We start from the raw sequence: 15,137 nt of genomic DNA, 5'->3' as shown, positions 1-15,137 counted from the left end.
TAAGCACGACGAAAAAAACAAATTCGTATTAACAATGTGGAAGATTTTGTCAAAATAATGAGTATGAATAAAAAAAAACACGGGGACATTTTTCTCTGTTCTGCTGAACGGCACTTTTCTTTTGTCCAGCTAACAATAAAACATCTAAAACATCATTGAATACCGATAAAAAATATTTAAAATATCGCACAGGAATAGATAATATGCCCAAAGCGCATTCCCTAGTGCAAGACAGATGACTGGAAAGGGCGGTTAATTATTAATTTTAAAGTCCTCTATTTCAGGAGAGAAAAAAGACAAATTTTAATTTGATTTAAAAAATATCTATAATCAGTGATTTATATTAAAGTTCGTGCGTTGAAAATATAAATTGATGATCTTGCTGTCATCGTAATTCTTTACGTTAAAAAATAACAGATTGTCATATAATAACTTTGTTCTCTCTTTTTACTTCAGTTGGACACTTCCGGTTGTATCGTCTGCTGATACTCTGGCATACCTATAAGAACAATGAAATAACTTATAAACTCAATTTAACAAACGCAAGATGAAAAAAAAATCCTGTATTTATAGGAAAAACTTAAATTTTCTGTTTATTATATACAGTTTTCTATTTTTGGACATAAAAATTTGAAAGGTTTCCACATAAATTGTGAGTATTAGTAGTCCGGCAAGGTACCAGTGAAAACACGAAAAATATATTTCAAAAAAAAAAAATTACAGTTAAAATATAAAAAAAAAAAAAAGCATTTTACATCATTAAAATTTATCAATATTCATTTTTATCACACTATAGAATAAAATGGCTTGTTATTGTCGTTCAAGTAAACATGTATCTTAAAGTCCCATTTAGCGACAAAAATAATCGTATTTTTTTATTTCTCAAAATCTGTGAAGTTTCGATTTTGCTGCATATTACAAGGTCTTCAACGTTACTCATTGGCCATTTAACTGAATCATCTTTTATTTCTATTGAGTTTTAGCGTTTATTTTATTAAGTGATTTAGTATTTTGTTTAAAGAATGTATTTATTTCTGAGTTTAATGTGCCTTTAACTTACCCGGAATGAATCTCACTGTTACAATAGATGGACATTATCCCAAACGAACCTATATCATCCCACTCGTCAATCATCTTCTCGTTTCCCGTTTGTTGACTGTCGTCTGCAAACACATTTTGATCGTCTGCTGTTGTGATTTCAGTCATGGGCTCATTTTGAAGGCTTAGATTGAATATCTGCGGCACTTCAGATACTTGATGTTCAAACACGTCATGCGGTTGTTTATTTGTTGACTTCTCAAATATGTTTCCCGTTTGTTGCCTGTCGTCTGCAAATACATTTTCATCGTCTGCTGATGTTGTGATGTTAGTCACGCGCTTGTCTTCAAGGCTTAGATTGAAAATCTGCGGCACTTTAGATATTTTGTGTTCAAATATGCCATGTGATTGTTTATTTGTTGGTTTCTCACATATGTTGAAGTCATGTCTCTGTTTAGGTTTTAAGTTTCCGACAGTGATAAATTTGCTTGCTGGTTTCGCTAATATGTCTAAAACGTTACGTTTGGCTTTTGGACACATGACAGTTATTAGCGAAATGATATTATTTATATCTTTAAATGTCAACAGATGGATAATGGGTTGTACTGGCCGAAGGTATCCAATTAAATTTTCGTCTGCTGGAAAACCATAAACTTTCTTTGGTATCGGTTTGGCATATATCAAGAACTGATATGCGTAATAGTTGACTATTTTCTTCAGATATTTCAATTGAGCAGTCATGTTTATTCCACAACTTGTCGGGTACCTTTTTGTAAACGGGACTGTTTCTGTAAATGGTGCTATGGAAGCATTAGTGCGAACGATTCCTGGTGAATTCTGGGTAATTGTAGACATATTTTGCGGGTATATTTCTTTAAAGAACATTGGCATGTCTCTTGGACAAGGACTGAATTTTCCACATTGCAATAGATTGAGATTTTCGTATGTCCACATAACGTTAGCAATCGGATTAAACTGACATACGTCATTTCCTTGTAATACAATAGTGTCGTCTGCTCCACGCGGTAACATATTGTCGAATATACCCTCTTGCAAAATATTGTCGTCTGCTTCTTGTTGTAGCAGCAAATTGTCGGGACAAATTTTGTCGTCAGGGGATGAAGAACTGTAGTCGAGAATTGCTTGAAATTCACTCGCTTTGTCAAACAGTGTGTCATTACCGATATGATCGATATGTGGCTCAATAACTTCTTTACTATTATAATTATCTTTGCCGCTTTCAACACAATCCACATTTTTCTCAGCTACCTCATCATCGTGACCCTTTGTTGTCAAGGTATTAAGACCACTATCATTCACAGGGGTGTCAAATGATTCGATTTTTCTATTTTTACCAATACTTGCGGGTCTGACACCAAAACTATAAAGTTCCTCACCTTGTGAATCATCGTTCACTTCCGAGAACTTGATATCAATTTTCGGTTTTTCAATATGTCGTAAGAAAGCGTCAACACTATTACAGAAATTATAGTATGAACGATTTGGTTTTACTATACTCTTTCTAGCTTCCTTTTTTTCACTAAAACGGACTTTTAGTTTACTTAAAAGACTTTCAACCTTACTTTTCATTTCTTCCTCGTCAACTTTTTCAAATACTTTCCAATCAATTTCCTTTTCCTCCTCTGATTTTCTCAACATCCTCCGCCTTTCAAGAACGCTGACAAATCTTTCACTGGTATCGTTATTGATAAAAACACCTTCATCTGTATCTTTAGATAAGTCAACAACTACATCTGATATATCAGAACCATCTCCCGCGGCACCATCGGTGTGTGGTAAGTGACCTGCGTCTTCTAACATTTCGCTGTTGAAACCTTGATTACATGTAGTTGACAATTCTAAAATAAGTGAGAGAAAGGGAATACTTACAAACAAAAAACAAAACAAAAACCATAAACAAACAATTACTTCAATAGGTTTACAGTGATCCGTATTGTTGATCATTGATAAAACAAGTTTTATTTAGGTGTTATTGTTGATCTTTCTATCATCAAATATAAATTGCTAAATTATTTTAGTATATAGGGATGTCCATTCTGACCAACGTGAAATATGTTAATGTTGTGCTTAACTTCACAATATATAAAAAAATGATTAATTAATAAATATCGTCGATCAAATCACTCAGATAATGAATAAATAAATAATGAATGAATAAATAAATAAATAAATAAATAAATAAATAAATAAATAAATAAATAAATAAATAAATAAATAAATTATTAACAATTTGAGAAAATATTTCAAAATGACTCTATACTCCTACGATAAACAGTGATTTAAAGCAATATTTATTTCTGTAAAAATGTAAAGCAAACGTCTTACATACCTTTCAAATACTCTGTAGATACGTTTTCCATGTTTATTTTATAAAGTTGTTTCTATTCCGTTGCTTCGTGACATTCTTTAAAATATATTTGCTATCCTGCGTTAAAATGCGTTTGTATAGTCTACTGAAAACCATAGAGCTAACGTCTTTTTACGCTACTTTTTATGACGTCATGACGCTAGTTTTGACAATAACGTTCAGGGGCGACTACTGTGACAATTACAATGGTTTGAAGTTCTTTCCCTTTACAATGAAGGAACGTCGTATGAATTATTAAAGGCACATAATGCCTCAGAAATTTTTCTTTTGTTTGTTTGTTTCTTTCTTTCTTTCTTTCTTTGTTTCTTTCTTTATTTCTTTTGATATTTGTAAGCTCATCTGGAGGTAAGCCGCTTAAAATTGAACTTAAAACGTAACACAGAACTTTTTTATAAAACGGTTTATTTCATAATATCATTTACATAATAAATGCGGCAAAATGTAGAAAAACCTACATAAAAATGTTCAAATAATTGTATGATATTTGAGACATAAAATATAAAGAGGAATGTCTGTTTATAAATTAAGAGGTATTACTTTAAAAGCTTATTAGCCATTAAATGTTTTTAAGATTGTGAACTATTGAATAACGGTGATAAAGTTGTATCTAAAGTAAAGTTCAAAGTTGATGCCGCTTCTGTTGTATTCATAAACGGTGAGATAGTAACGAGTGACGGTGAAGTCTGGAATAACACCCCTGTAATGAAAATAATACATATATTGTATAATTGTAATAACGAATGGCTACCATTAGTTAAAAATAAATTGTTCTTATTAAACAAAAGTTTTATAAGGAGAAGCGGTTGAAGTTTTAGCCTAATCGGTGATTTAGCACCAAATAATGCAAAGATCCTTGAACATACGTGATACTTTGAAACAAAAGTGTATTTACAACAAATGGTCCTATATATGCGAATGCGCTGGTTTTTGTTTTCGGACCAAATATAGCGTTAATGTGACTGGTAAATTGGCGGTATTTTACCATCCGCAAGTCCCCACAAGAAGGTCCTGATGCTAGGACCAGGTCAACAAATAGTTTGTGAAAGATGACTACAATAATTTTGTAAAGAAATTTTGATTTGATTCAAAGAAACACCGCTTAGGTCCGACAGCCTTAAACATTTTTCCGGGTATCTTTTTATAAAACGTTCTGCGTGCTTTTAAACATTTTATACAATTATATAGAATGTTACCTGCTACGCATGCTGTCATGAAGCACGCAATGTTTCCATTTATCATAGACCGTAAAGATAGCTGGGCGAATTGCGAGCGTCTTTCTGGTGCTGATGACGTCAGACTGCCCAGATTTATACCCAGAGCTGCAATACTCCCGAATCCACATAGAATGTATGTTGCCAATACGGCAGACCGCTCCTGGAAACGATAATAACTATGTAGGGATTGTAATAAAATGAATTGATCATATATATATAACAGTATTTCATTTAATCAAGCGTTTTCCGCTTGAGTATTCTTAACTTTTACCACGCTAAATACCTTAATTTGATTATTTCTTTCAATGTGGACAAAAACATTTACTTGTATCATTATTACAGAAAATATCAAAATATTTACGGATTTAGTAGCGGCTAGTGCGTATTGGTAGAATCTATTTCCGCCTGCAGGATAAGTTTTAAATAATTCAAAATTAAATTCATGGACACGTTTCATTTTACTTAATTAACACAATTTCTAAAGTACTACACACAGTTATACATAATATGCGTACACATATTTATTATACACAATATGCGTAACAAGATACTTTAACACATAGTATAGATAAAACAAGTTCAAGACGTGAGTAGAATTAATACTTACATCTAGGGAACCTTCTTTAATCATGGTCCCTAAATCGGCGTAAGCGAGGAATTCATTAATGACAATCTTCTTCCCAATCAATGCGCCGACAGTTTTTGTATCTGACCAGGGGACGCCAATAACAGCAGCTAGTGGCATGAATATGTATGAGCATATCAACTGAAAGTAAAGAAAGCAACTGCCTCATATATTGCATATATTTATTTGTCAAAACCTTTTAATTTTTTGGTAATTTGTTACAGTTTCCAAAAAAATCAAATTTGTTTACATTTTTCTACATAAATGTCACGTTACTGCACGTTCAGTCTACTTTCTTCAGTTGTTATACTTCTAACATGCTCTAAATTCATTTTTTATTATATAAACGCATGTATAAGATTACTAAAATAATTTTTTAAAAATGGATTTCTGAAACATAATGTGCCTTTGATATGAACATGTCTGTGCTAATTTCTATATTAATGATGCCCTGATATAACAAAATCACAGTGAGATATGCATATTTAAAAATAGGCATTTTATTTTTATTTGTCAAAAGTTTTATAAATTTGTTGTCCTTTAGTCTCGTTGGACATTTCCCTGTGCCATCTTTTGTTTCTTTGCAATGATTAAAATTTTATTGATTTTAATTTTTTGTACGGAAGTCAAAATACTACTGTGTTAACATTGAAGTACTTTTATGACAAATTATTTTACATTTTGCGTTACTTTCTTCACGTGATAAGTATCTAACAGTTTGTAAACATAATAAAACACACATTTGTTTTTTCTAAAGAAGGTAAAGTTAGTTCGTTTCTGAGACATGATGTGCCTTTAAACAAACAAAATATCCGTTATTTACCTGAAAGCTTAGATCAGGATAATTTACTCGTTCACCAAAATATGAAAGGGTTTGGTCAAGGAAACTCAGCACGGCAATGAAGGCTATCAGGTTGACGACCACGTAAGCTACTAGCTTTATAGCTGTAGTAGCGCCCACTGACAATGCCTCTATCATGTTCGACTCCTGTCTGAAAATTTCGGTGAAATTTGATAAATTGGAATTAAATAACATGCCCAAAGAGACTGTGTTTGTGGTAAACAAATGAATGAAAGAAATATTGAATACGAAATATACAACTTCTTTGTCATTTTTTGGTTGTTTTATCACACGATATTCACAAAATGAATGTAAAGATGGATATTTAACCTTACATTGTTTTTTGTTCAAATATATGCTATATTTATTATTTATTTATTTATTAATTAATTAATTTTTGATTAGGTGAAACGCCACATCAACACATATGGCAATTTTTCAGCTTTACTGGTGGAGGAAGACCTATGTGCCCCTCTGTGCCCCTCTGTACATTATTTCAGGCCCAAGCGGGCACCTGAGTAGAACGACCGACGTTCCGAAAGCTAGCTCGAATCTACAGAGGTGAGAGACAAGTGGTTTGAAGTCAACGACCCTAACCACTCGGTCACAGACGCCACTTATTTATTTATTTATTTATTAATTTATTAATTAATTAATTGATTGATTTATTTATTGAAATGTTATATTACAATTAAAATATAATTTAACTCTAAGAATGACAAAAAAACTATACATGTTTAGATTAAAAACTTAGATAATAATTTTCCTACACTAGTATTGTATTGCTAAAAACTGACTTACCCAGATGGAAGCTTGATTTCGGCGTAAGATTTTATTATCATATTACAATTAAAATATAATTAAACCTTTAAAATGTCAAAATCCTATATAGACTTAATAACTCAGATAATGAACTTTCAACACTAGTATCGTATTGCTAAAAACTGACTCACCCTGATGGGAGCTTGATTTCGGCCTGAGATTTTATTTGCGACACCTCGGTTTCCGGCACTGATATTTTCGCTATAGCAAGTGCCGCCGGTGCTGACATAAATGAAGCTGATATCACGTGTTCAGCCGGAACCTTGAAGTAAAATTAATAGAAATGATAACTTAGTCTGGTTAACAACGACTCTTTGAGCGTCTGAAGTGAGAACTTCATACACATAAAATCGTCGTTTAAGAACCAACCCTTGCTATGCAGTCGTGCAATTTAACAATGCTAATTAATATTACTAGCAAAGGAGTTTTTTTCCCTTCTTTTCAAACCCATTTAGTTAATTGCTGTCGGAACTTTCCGGCTTTTATAGAGATGGAACATACCGCCGAAAAGTTGTAACTGAATTTGGCTGTGTTTTGCAGTCGCGCAGGGTTCCTAATTTAACTTATTTCTAGTGCTTTCAGCGCTTTGATTACAATATACTGTAGTAACAAGAAGTAGAGGGGGTTATCACGCTTCTCTGATTTTAGTACTTCCAGTGCTTGGTTATAATTACAAAATAAGGTAAAGTATTAGAAAAAAGGAAAACTATGTTAAAACCTACGCCAAATTCGACATAAGCAGCTATAATTGTTCCGGCTACCGTAGCAAAGCCACTCGTCATTATAGCATGTAGTTCTGATTCCGTCAACTTCATCCAAAATGGTCTTAGAGCAACACTAGATTCTACCTAAATTAATGAAATATTACTAGAATCAATATATTGTTAATATGTGTACGTATTTAGTTTATAGAACATCATGAACATACATTAATGGTAAATAGGAAAGTCTTAGAGCTATTCATTTATAGATATTATAAAAATATTTCAAAAATCTATTCGTCGCAACTGTTCGGCTATTTCCGTCATACTTCGGTAATGCGAGACCTCACGAGTCACGATAAACCGATTGGCGGTTAATGTATTCCGCTACAAAAAGTAAACCCTAAGAATGATTTATACATATTTGCCGTACTGGATATTCTTGTAGATCGAGCGTTCTTGTCGGACATCTTTATTAAGAATACAAGGATTTTTAATCTGCTAGCTTTTATGCTTTTATGAAGAAGACAAAACATCGAAAGCTAAAGAAAAAGCGTTTGTTGCTATTAAAGTGATTATATATAATAGAAAAATAGATGCAATTCTATATCTTTACAAACTTTAATTTAGAAAAAGAATCAATAAGTAAACCTGTTATTAGTAGTAGACTGTTCGGTAATTAATTTGAAAAACGTAAAGTGCATCTATTTTGCACCAACTCCCAAAATATTCTTGTTGTTAGTAAGTTGGTAAGGTGCATTTGTATTATAAAATTTCCTCACCTGACCTATAAATATATGTGCAGCCGTTGCAAACGATTCTATTGGTGTCGTAGATAACGTCACTTGTAAAACAATTGCTATACATTTTATAATAATCTGCATAGCTCCCAAATAGTATAATATAGACACGACACTACTGAAGAAAACCACAACCGGAAGTATCTATATATGAAGAAATAATACGAGATAATAATCATAATAAAATAAAATAAAACCGTGCTTTAAACACCTGAGAATAACCCCTAACTGGAAATATCTACATATAACGAAATAAAATTTGACAAAATGAATTAAAAATGAAATTTTACATTAAAATATTATAACAAAACCTTGCTTGAACCACGGTCGTATGCCCCAAGAAGAATGGTTCTTGTTTTGAAACAGAAAAACTTAGATAACTTTCATTCTTTAACATGACATCATACCCTTCATAAAATCAAAGTACTTAAAATACTAATGAAAGGTTACATATTTAATTTGTAAATAAAAAAAGTTTCCTGTTACGATTTACTAAAATAGCATGGAACTAAATTGTTACGCGTATGCATGTATATTGCAGTTATTGGGTCTACGCATTTGGAAACGACAGCATTGAAGACGATATCACGTTATAAAATCAATCATAATGGGAAATTGCACATTTTGACAAAGCTCCCCTTAGTGAAAACTTTTTTAGTAAAGTTTCCGAATGAGAAAATAAAAAATATCGTCAATTTTTTATCAGGAATTTAACAAGGTATACACGCAAATGGTTTTTGCAAAGGCTTCACTATTTTCTTGTAATGAAACTAAATAGATTTTTAGCAATAAAAACATAGCTTCATAGCTTTCAAGACATTTTGACTAACATAACATTTTGATGAACCGGAATTTACATAATATATACAGTTCGTTCAAGAAAACTATAGGCAAATGTTACTTTTTAAAAAAAGAAAGAAAAATAAATCAATGTAGTTTTTAACGTTGGTGTTAAAATGTAAGTCGCATCATTTCGGGCCTTCCCGTCAATCTCAATAATTGAAATTGGCACCTTTCAAGTTTTTTCACGAATGGTTAAAATCTTATTCTGTACTTTACCTTAAACACAACGGGATGATAAATATATTTATCACCAAAAACAAATTGGGAACCAGCGTCCGTGTAGCCAAGAAATGTTGTTACTTGTCTTCCAATCCACTGACAGGCTTCGAACCCCGGACCCCATCGTAATATAAGCAAACCGAGCCCGAACTGTAGATATATTCCCCATATAACCGGGGTCCATATGATCTGTTGGGAAAGAGAAATATATAAAAGAAGCTTTTAAATAGAACATAGTAATGTTAAAAAAGAATACTGTTCGCTTTTGAAGTGTTTCACCATTGTCATTTGAAGTGGCAGACGTTATGGTTTTTGATATTTTACATTTTAATCAATACTTTGTATGATATAAGCCTTAAAAGAAAAGAACGTGATATAAAACATATTTCGTTTATTACGTATAATGCAAAAGACGTACATATCCCTATTGCGATTATCAAGAAATATTATTACAATGTACATCATAACCATGTTCGACTTAACCGTTTTATTTATTAATTTGAATTTTCGACTTTATTCTGATTTTAACTTATATATTCATATAAGGGATTTTAATATCAAGAAACAGACATTATATAATCGCATAAGAAAGTTACTATCTTCGCTAAAATCACATAAAAGATATTTTAATTGGTTGAACCTTTCTCGGATTTTTGGAGAACACAACAGAAATAATGACAAATAAAGCCAGCCCACCCAGTGGAATCCACTTCCGCCATTCGTCCCACAGATCAATCACAAGGAACACTAAAATACCAACGAATACAGCAATCGTTGTAATCCTGAAAAGACATAAGTACATGTATAACGAAACTGATTTTACGCTTCGGTGTTGTATTTTCTTTTCACTAATTAATTAATCATGCGGTTTTGGATATTACAGCTGTTTGGAGCTCTAAGTTTGAAGCAACTGTGTTATATCTTAACATATCTTAAAGGAACTGCACTGAGGTCTAAAATCCTAATACCATAAAATTTAAATTTCTTCAATAGATCACCCGGGGCACTTAAAATGAGAAGTATATGCACATGGTAATTACGAATTATATTCAGAAATAAATTCAAAATCGTAATTGTGTGCTATATTAGTCTATAGAGTGAAAAGGGTTGCGACGTTTTTCAATTTTGGGTTATTTTTCACAATTAAATAATTAATTGGGGAAAACGGAAAAGCGGATGATCTGACTTTTTTGCACATTGAATTGTTCTAGACCTGCATCAAATGAATAATTTGATCACGAAAAATTATTTCCAGTCCCGTCATGTCAAAAGAACGTCAGTGGTGTCCCTTTAACACATCACATAGCCAATACGAGACTATCAGGAAAACGAGAAGTGAAACTGAAAAACATATACATGTAAATTGTATTTTCTAAGTACGAATACGACGCCTTTTGATTGTACTATAAGAGAATCTGGGCTGGGCTGATCTAAACCATCGTTAAAGCACTTTTGGGCATGCTAAAACGAAGAGGAAAAAATTATCCTTGATATTTCGCAACGCTTTGCTCTTTAGCGTTGGTTTGTTTTGGGTTTTTTTGGGGGTTTTTTGGGTTTTTTTTTTTTCGTTTGTTTTTGTTGTTGAACAAACACATAAACAAAAACAAACAACAACGACAATAACAAGAACACTTCTTCGCTAAATGGACAAGGTCAGTGGTTAAGATTATAAAGATAAATACACAGGGGTCAACTTAGAGGTTATCTTAAATCCCCTTGTCGTATTATAATCCAGTTTATTTAGATATCCCAATTACATATCTATTTTTATACAACTTTGTTATAATAAACAAAACTTACCTCCTCGCCCATAATGTCATGCGTCTATTCCTTATTTTAACGCATTTCTTCACCCGGAAGATTCCTTTTGTAACAAACTTACTTATTTTACCGCCCGTCAATATATTCACGCAAATATATATCACAAAAATTGCAACAACGCAAACAAACACGGACTGTGAAGGATTCAGATAAAGAGCAAATCCAAGGTATACTAAATATCCAATTAGAACAATTAACGGTATCAGTCGTGTAATTAAACCTCCAAAATTTATCTTCCTGCAACATTTTGCGTCACCAAAATGGGTTTCTTTATCAATATCTTCAACCGCAAAAGACATCCTCTGTACCGTTAGTTGAATATGTTCGTCTAATGCGTTTTTATGTTTATATATATTATTAATTTCGCGATCGTATTCCGTAAATAAACGGTCGTTTTCTTTACCGACTTCATCAAAATCTGCTCCTCGATTGAAACGTAAAGCTGTCATAAGTGTTTTTTTTGTCAGTTTATAGCTTATTTATGCAAATGAATCAAAACAGACGATATATGAAGTGCAGGTATAACAAAACGCACGAACTTCAGTAACCTGTTTCATTTAACTTTTCTAATATGTACACTCACGTGTTCTGAATATAAATATTACAGTTTAAACTAGAAATTCAGAATGTCGCATCTTATCTGAAACTATTGTCCCACTTAGTAAATCTCTAATCATAAACATACTTATGTTACTATCACTGGCTACATCGTCATTATTTCAATTTTATAGTCTGTACGAAATTTTTACTATACCAGAGGTCATAAAGTGCATCATGTGACGGTGAGAAGGCTACATGTTGTTCTATAAAATGCATTAATCGATGCAAATACGTACTGAATATTCATGAGAAACAATAACAACAACTTGAGTATATGGTATAGTATTATATATAAATTTCGACTGTACAAAATATCAGTAAACTTGTCCCAAAAATTGTTTAATTAGTTTCATGAATTTTATTTAATTAATTCAACTGAGCATTTTATTATAGATATTATATACTTATAAACTGTACAGATATATTTTCCTGTAATGGGAAAACCACACTTTTCTTAGTCTGGTAACAATCGGAACGTCCTCGGCTATTATTCATAATAACCCCGTTCATACGCATTGAAAGTAGTTCTACCACGTCCTTATCCAAAGACTGGCGGAAAGGGCCGACAAGTTGCGATTGAGTCTGGCAAATAGCCCAATCGTTAAACATCGGCTCTTTCCGTAAAGTATCTGCTAGAAAGAAACATCCTCCTACAATTTCTGCAAACTTTGTCTATTCTTAATTTAGAAGGAAAATTGGCTGTCATCAATGTTAAAATATTACTGTTATTCTTTCTTCCACCATAAAAAAGAAACATATCTCTATCACTTTTGCCATAACGGTGGCAAATGAAGGCTCTCATTTTACCATGTGACTGAAAGTAGTTCAAATATATCGCCATGAATCAGTTCCCGCAATTGATTGCTTCCCGGATTGGTATGATTTCAAAAGACAAGTTTTCATATTTTATCTAAATCTATTTTGTAACCATGTAGAATTCTATTGTAAATTTCTGTGAAATGTGAATGAAAAAGGACAAAATGAAAAACTACATGGTTTTCAAATACAATTTTTTCCATATGTCAGATGCGCGTACTCGGAGTGAGAATTAAAGGCCCATTCTGCTCCAGAAATATTTTTATTTTCATTTCTTAAAACCTTTTTAGTTTTGGTGTATCTATAGCACCCATTAGCCAAATACCTGAACCGTCTTTTCATCTGTTGCTTTTTGGTAATAAGTACAGTTTTAATATTTAAATAATATTTTGTATGGAAGTCAAAATACTATTGTGTTTACATTTTGCTACTGATATGAAAAATTATTTCACATTAGTTGCTACTTTCTTTAAGTACCAAGCATTTAAAGTACCATTATTTAAACATTTCAAAATTCAAGTTTCCCTTACAAAAGATTTTAAAAACAAATGTTTCTATGGCATAATGTGCCTTTAAATTATATAGGATAGTTGTTTTGTGAGTATTTGATCCATGATACGTTTATATTTGGTGTCACAATTATATTCGGTAATATCAGCTTTGCAAGGTTGACGTGTAGCATCGGGCAAAAAAATGACTTACAAACGTTTACTTTTTGTTTAAAAATACGTCTTAAAAACATTCCCGGTTTGGTAAAATCTAATTAAAATCGTATATATTCAATAACAATAGATGATAAAAAAAATCTAAAAAAAATCTAAAGAAAGAATATAGTTTGATAGTAATGACTACTAAACATATTAATTTTTTAAATAAATAAGCAGTCATTACCATTCGGTTTGTCATTAATATATGATATATAAACCCTTTGAAATGTATAGTATAAGAATACTATTGCTTAACAAGCAAGTTGTCAACCAGGGTTTCCTCATAGCAGAAAGGCTATAAAGTGGAAAGACCGGTTGACCATGCAATCCTATGCTTTCCTCAAGGGGATTATATAGGTTGCAAATTTGATCCATTTTCGTAGAAATGGGGTTACCAGTGATGCGTGTAAATGGTCACACGGTCACTTTCCTTGCATGTCCTTGATGCGTGTATGTGGTCGCACGGTCAGAAAATCAAAATTTTCACATACACACTCCACAAGAAACAACACTATTAACATCATCTACTGCATACTACTCATTTAACAGAGAACATTACATTACAAAAGGAATATTACTTATTGCAGTCTATTTACGCTACATAGCCCATTTTACCCTTCATACACCACAAGGAACATTATCCATTCTAATCTACTTTTGTCACTTAATCTGCAAGAAACATCATGAACATTGCTCACTAAATACTCTCATGCCACAAGGAACATTACTATTTTTATACTATTTACGCCACTAAAAACATTTTCATTGCATTAAACTCATATCACTCCACTAGTAACATTACTCATTGCATACTTCTTATATCACGCCACTAGTAACATTACTCATTGCATACTTCTTATATCACGCCACTAGTAACATTACCCATTGCATACTTCTTATATCACGCCACTAGTAACATTACCCATTGCATACTTCTTATATCACGTCACTAGTAACATTACTCATTGCATACTTCTTATATCACGCCACTAGTAACATTACTCATTGCATACTTCTTATATCACGCCACTAGTAACATTACTCATTGCATACTTCTTATATCACGCCACTAGTAACATTACTCATTGCATACTTCTTATATCACGCCACTAGTAACATTACTCATTACATACTTCTTATATCACGCCACTAGTAACATTACTCATTGCATACTTCTTATATCACGCCACTAGTAACATTACTCATTGCATACTTCTTATATCACGCCACTAGTAACATTACTCATTGCATACTTCTTATATCACGCCACTAGTAACATTACTCATTGCATACTTCTTATATCACGCCACTAGTAACATTACTCATTGCATACTTCTTATATCACGCCACTAGTAACATTACTCATTGCATACTTCTTATATCACGCCACTAGTAACATTACTCATTGCATACTTCTTATATCACGCCACTAGTAACATTACTCATTGCATACTGTTTATATCACGCCACTAGTAACATTACTCATTGCATACTACTCATATCAAGTCACTAGGGGTATTTTTCAATGCAAGCTATTCCCACCATAAACATTACTCACTGCATACTTCTTATATCACGCCACTAGGACCATTTCTCATTGCATACCACTCATATTAAGCCACAAGAATGATTCGCTATTTCCGTTTTCCCCAAAATAATTATTCAATTGTGAAAAATAACCAAAAGATTGAAAAACGCTTT

General features: G+C 32.3%; 2 protein-coding genes across 2 annotated transcripts; both read right to left on the bottom strand.

The window, feature by feature from the left end:
* Window positions 1-371: 371 nt before the first annotated feature.
* Window positions 372-1,747, bottom strand: LOC132753948 (uncharacterized). Its single transcript, XM_060744520.1, has 2 exons — window positions 1,061-1,747; window positions 372-499 (listed from the first exon to the last, which is right to left on the bottom strand). Exons 1-2 carry the CDS (start codon window positions 1,576-1,578, stop codon window positions 448-450), a joined length of 570 nt encoding a protein of 189 aa, XP_060600503.1. The 5' UTR covers window positions 1,579-1,747; the 3' UTR covers window positions 372-447.
* A 2,131-nt stretch (window positions 1,748-3,878) lies between these two features.
* LOC132753945 (solute carrier family 28 member 3-like) lies at window positions 3,879-11,788 on the bottom strand. Its single transcript, XM_060744516.1, has 10 exons — window positions 11,293-11,788; window positions 10,133-10,274; window positions 9,490-9,681; window positions 8,413-8,574; window positions 7,652-7,777; window positions 7,061-7,191; window positions 6,090-6,258; window positions 5,249-5,407; window positions 4,621-4,801; window positions 3,879-4,124 (listed from the first exon to the last, which is right to left on the bottom strand). Exons 1-10 carry the CDS (start codon window positions 11,760-11,762, stop codon window positions 3,994-3,996), a joined length of 1,863 nt encoding a protein of 620 aa, XP_060600499.1. The 5' UTR covers window positions 11,763-11,788; the 3' UTR covers window positions 3,879-3,993.
* Between the last annotated feature and the right edge of the window lie 3,349 nt (window positions 11,789-15,137).

The sequence above is a fragment of the Ruditapes philippinarum genome, unplaced genomic scaffold, assembly GCF_026571515.1.
Source record: "Ruditapes philippinarum isolate M1 unplaced genomic scaffold, ASM2657151v2 ctg8428_1_1_1_1, whole genome shotgun sequence".
Classification (NCBI taxonomy): Eukaryota; Metazoa; Mollusca; class Bivalvia; order Venerida; family Veneridae; genus Ruditapes; species Ruditapes philippinarum.
The sequence above is the reverse complement of the archived record's forward strand: the minus strand, read 5'-3'. Positions and strand labels throughout refer to the sequence as shown.

What these genes read in the sequence shown, in the direction of transcription:
- LOC132753948 (XM_060744520.1), bottom strand. Translation starts at nt 1,578, where the DNA reads ATGTGTCCAAAAGCCAAACGTAACGTTTTAGACATATTAGCGAAACCA. An exon ending in AACAGTGAGATTCATTCCGG is followed by an intron (nt 500 to 1,060) that starts GTAAGTTAAAGG and finishes TTGTTCTTATAG; the next exon opens with GTATGCCAGAGTATCAGCAG.
- LOC132753945 (XM_060744516.1), bottom strand. Translation starts at nt 11,762, where the DNA reads ATGACAGCTTTACGTTTCAATCGAGGAGCAGATTTTGATGAAGTCGGT. An exon ending in TCTCCAAAAATCCGAGAAAG is followed by an intron (nt 9,682 to 10,132) that starts GTTCAACCAATT and finishes CTTTCCCAACAG; the next exon opens with ATCATATGGACCCCGGTTAT. An exon ending in CACATATATTTATAGGTCAG is followed by an intron (nt 7,778 to 8,412) that starts GTGAGGAAATTT and finishes TCATTAATTTAG; the next exon opens with GTAGAATCTAGTGTTGCTCT.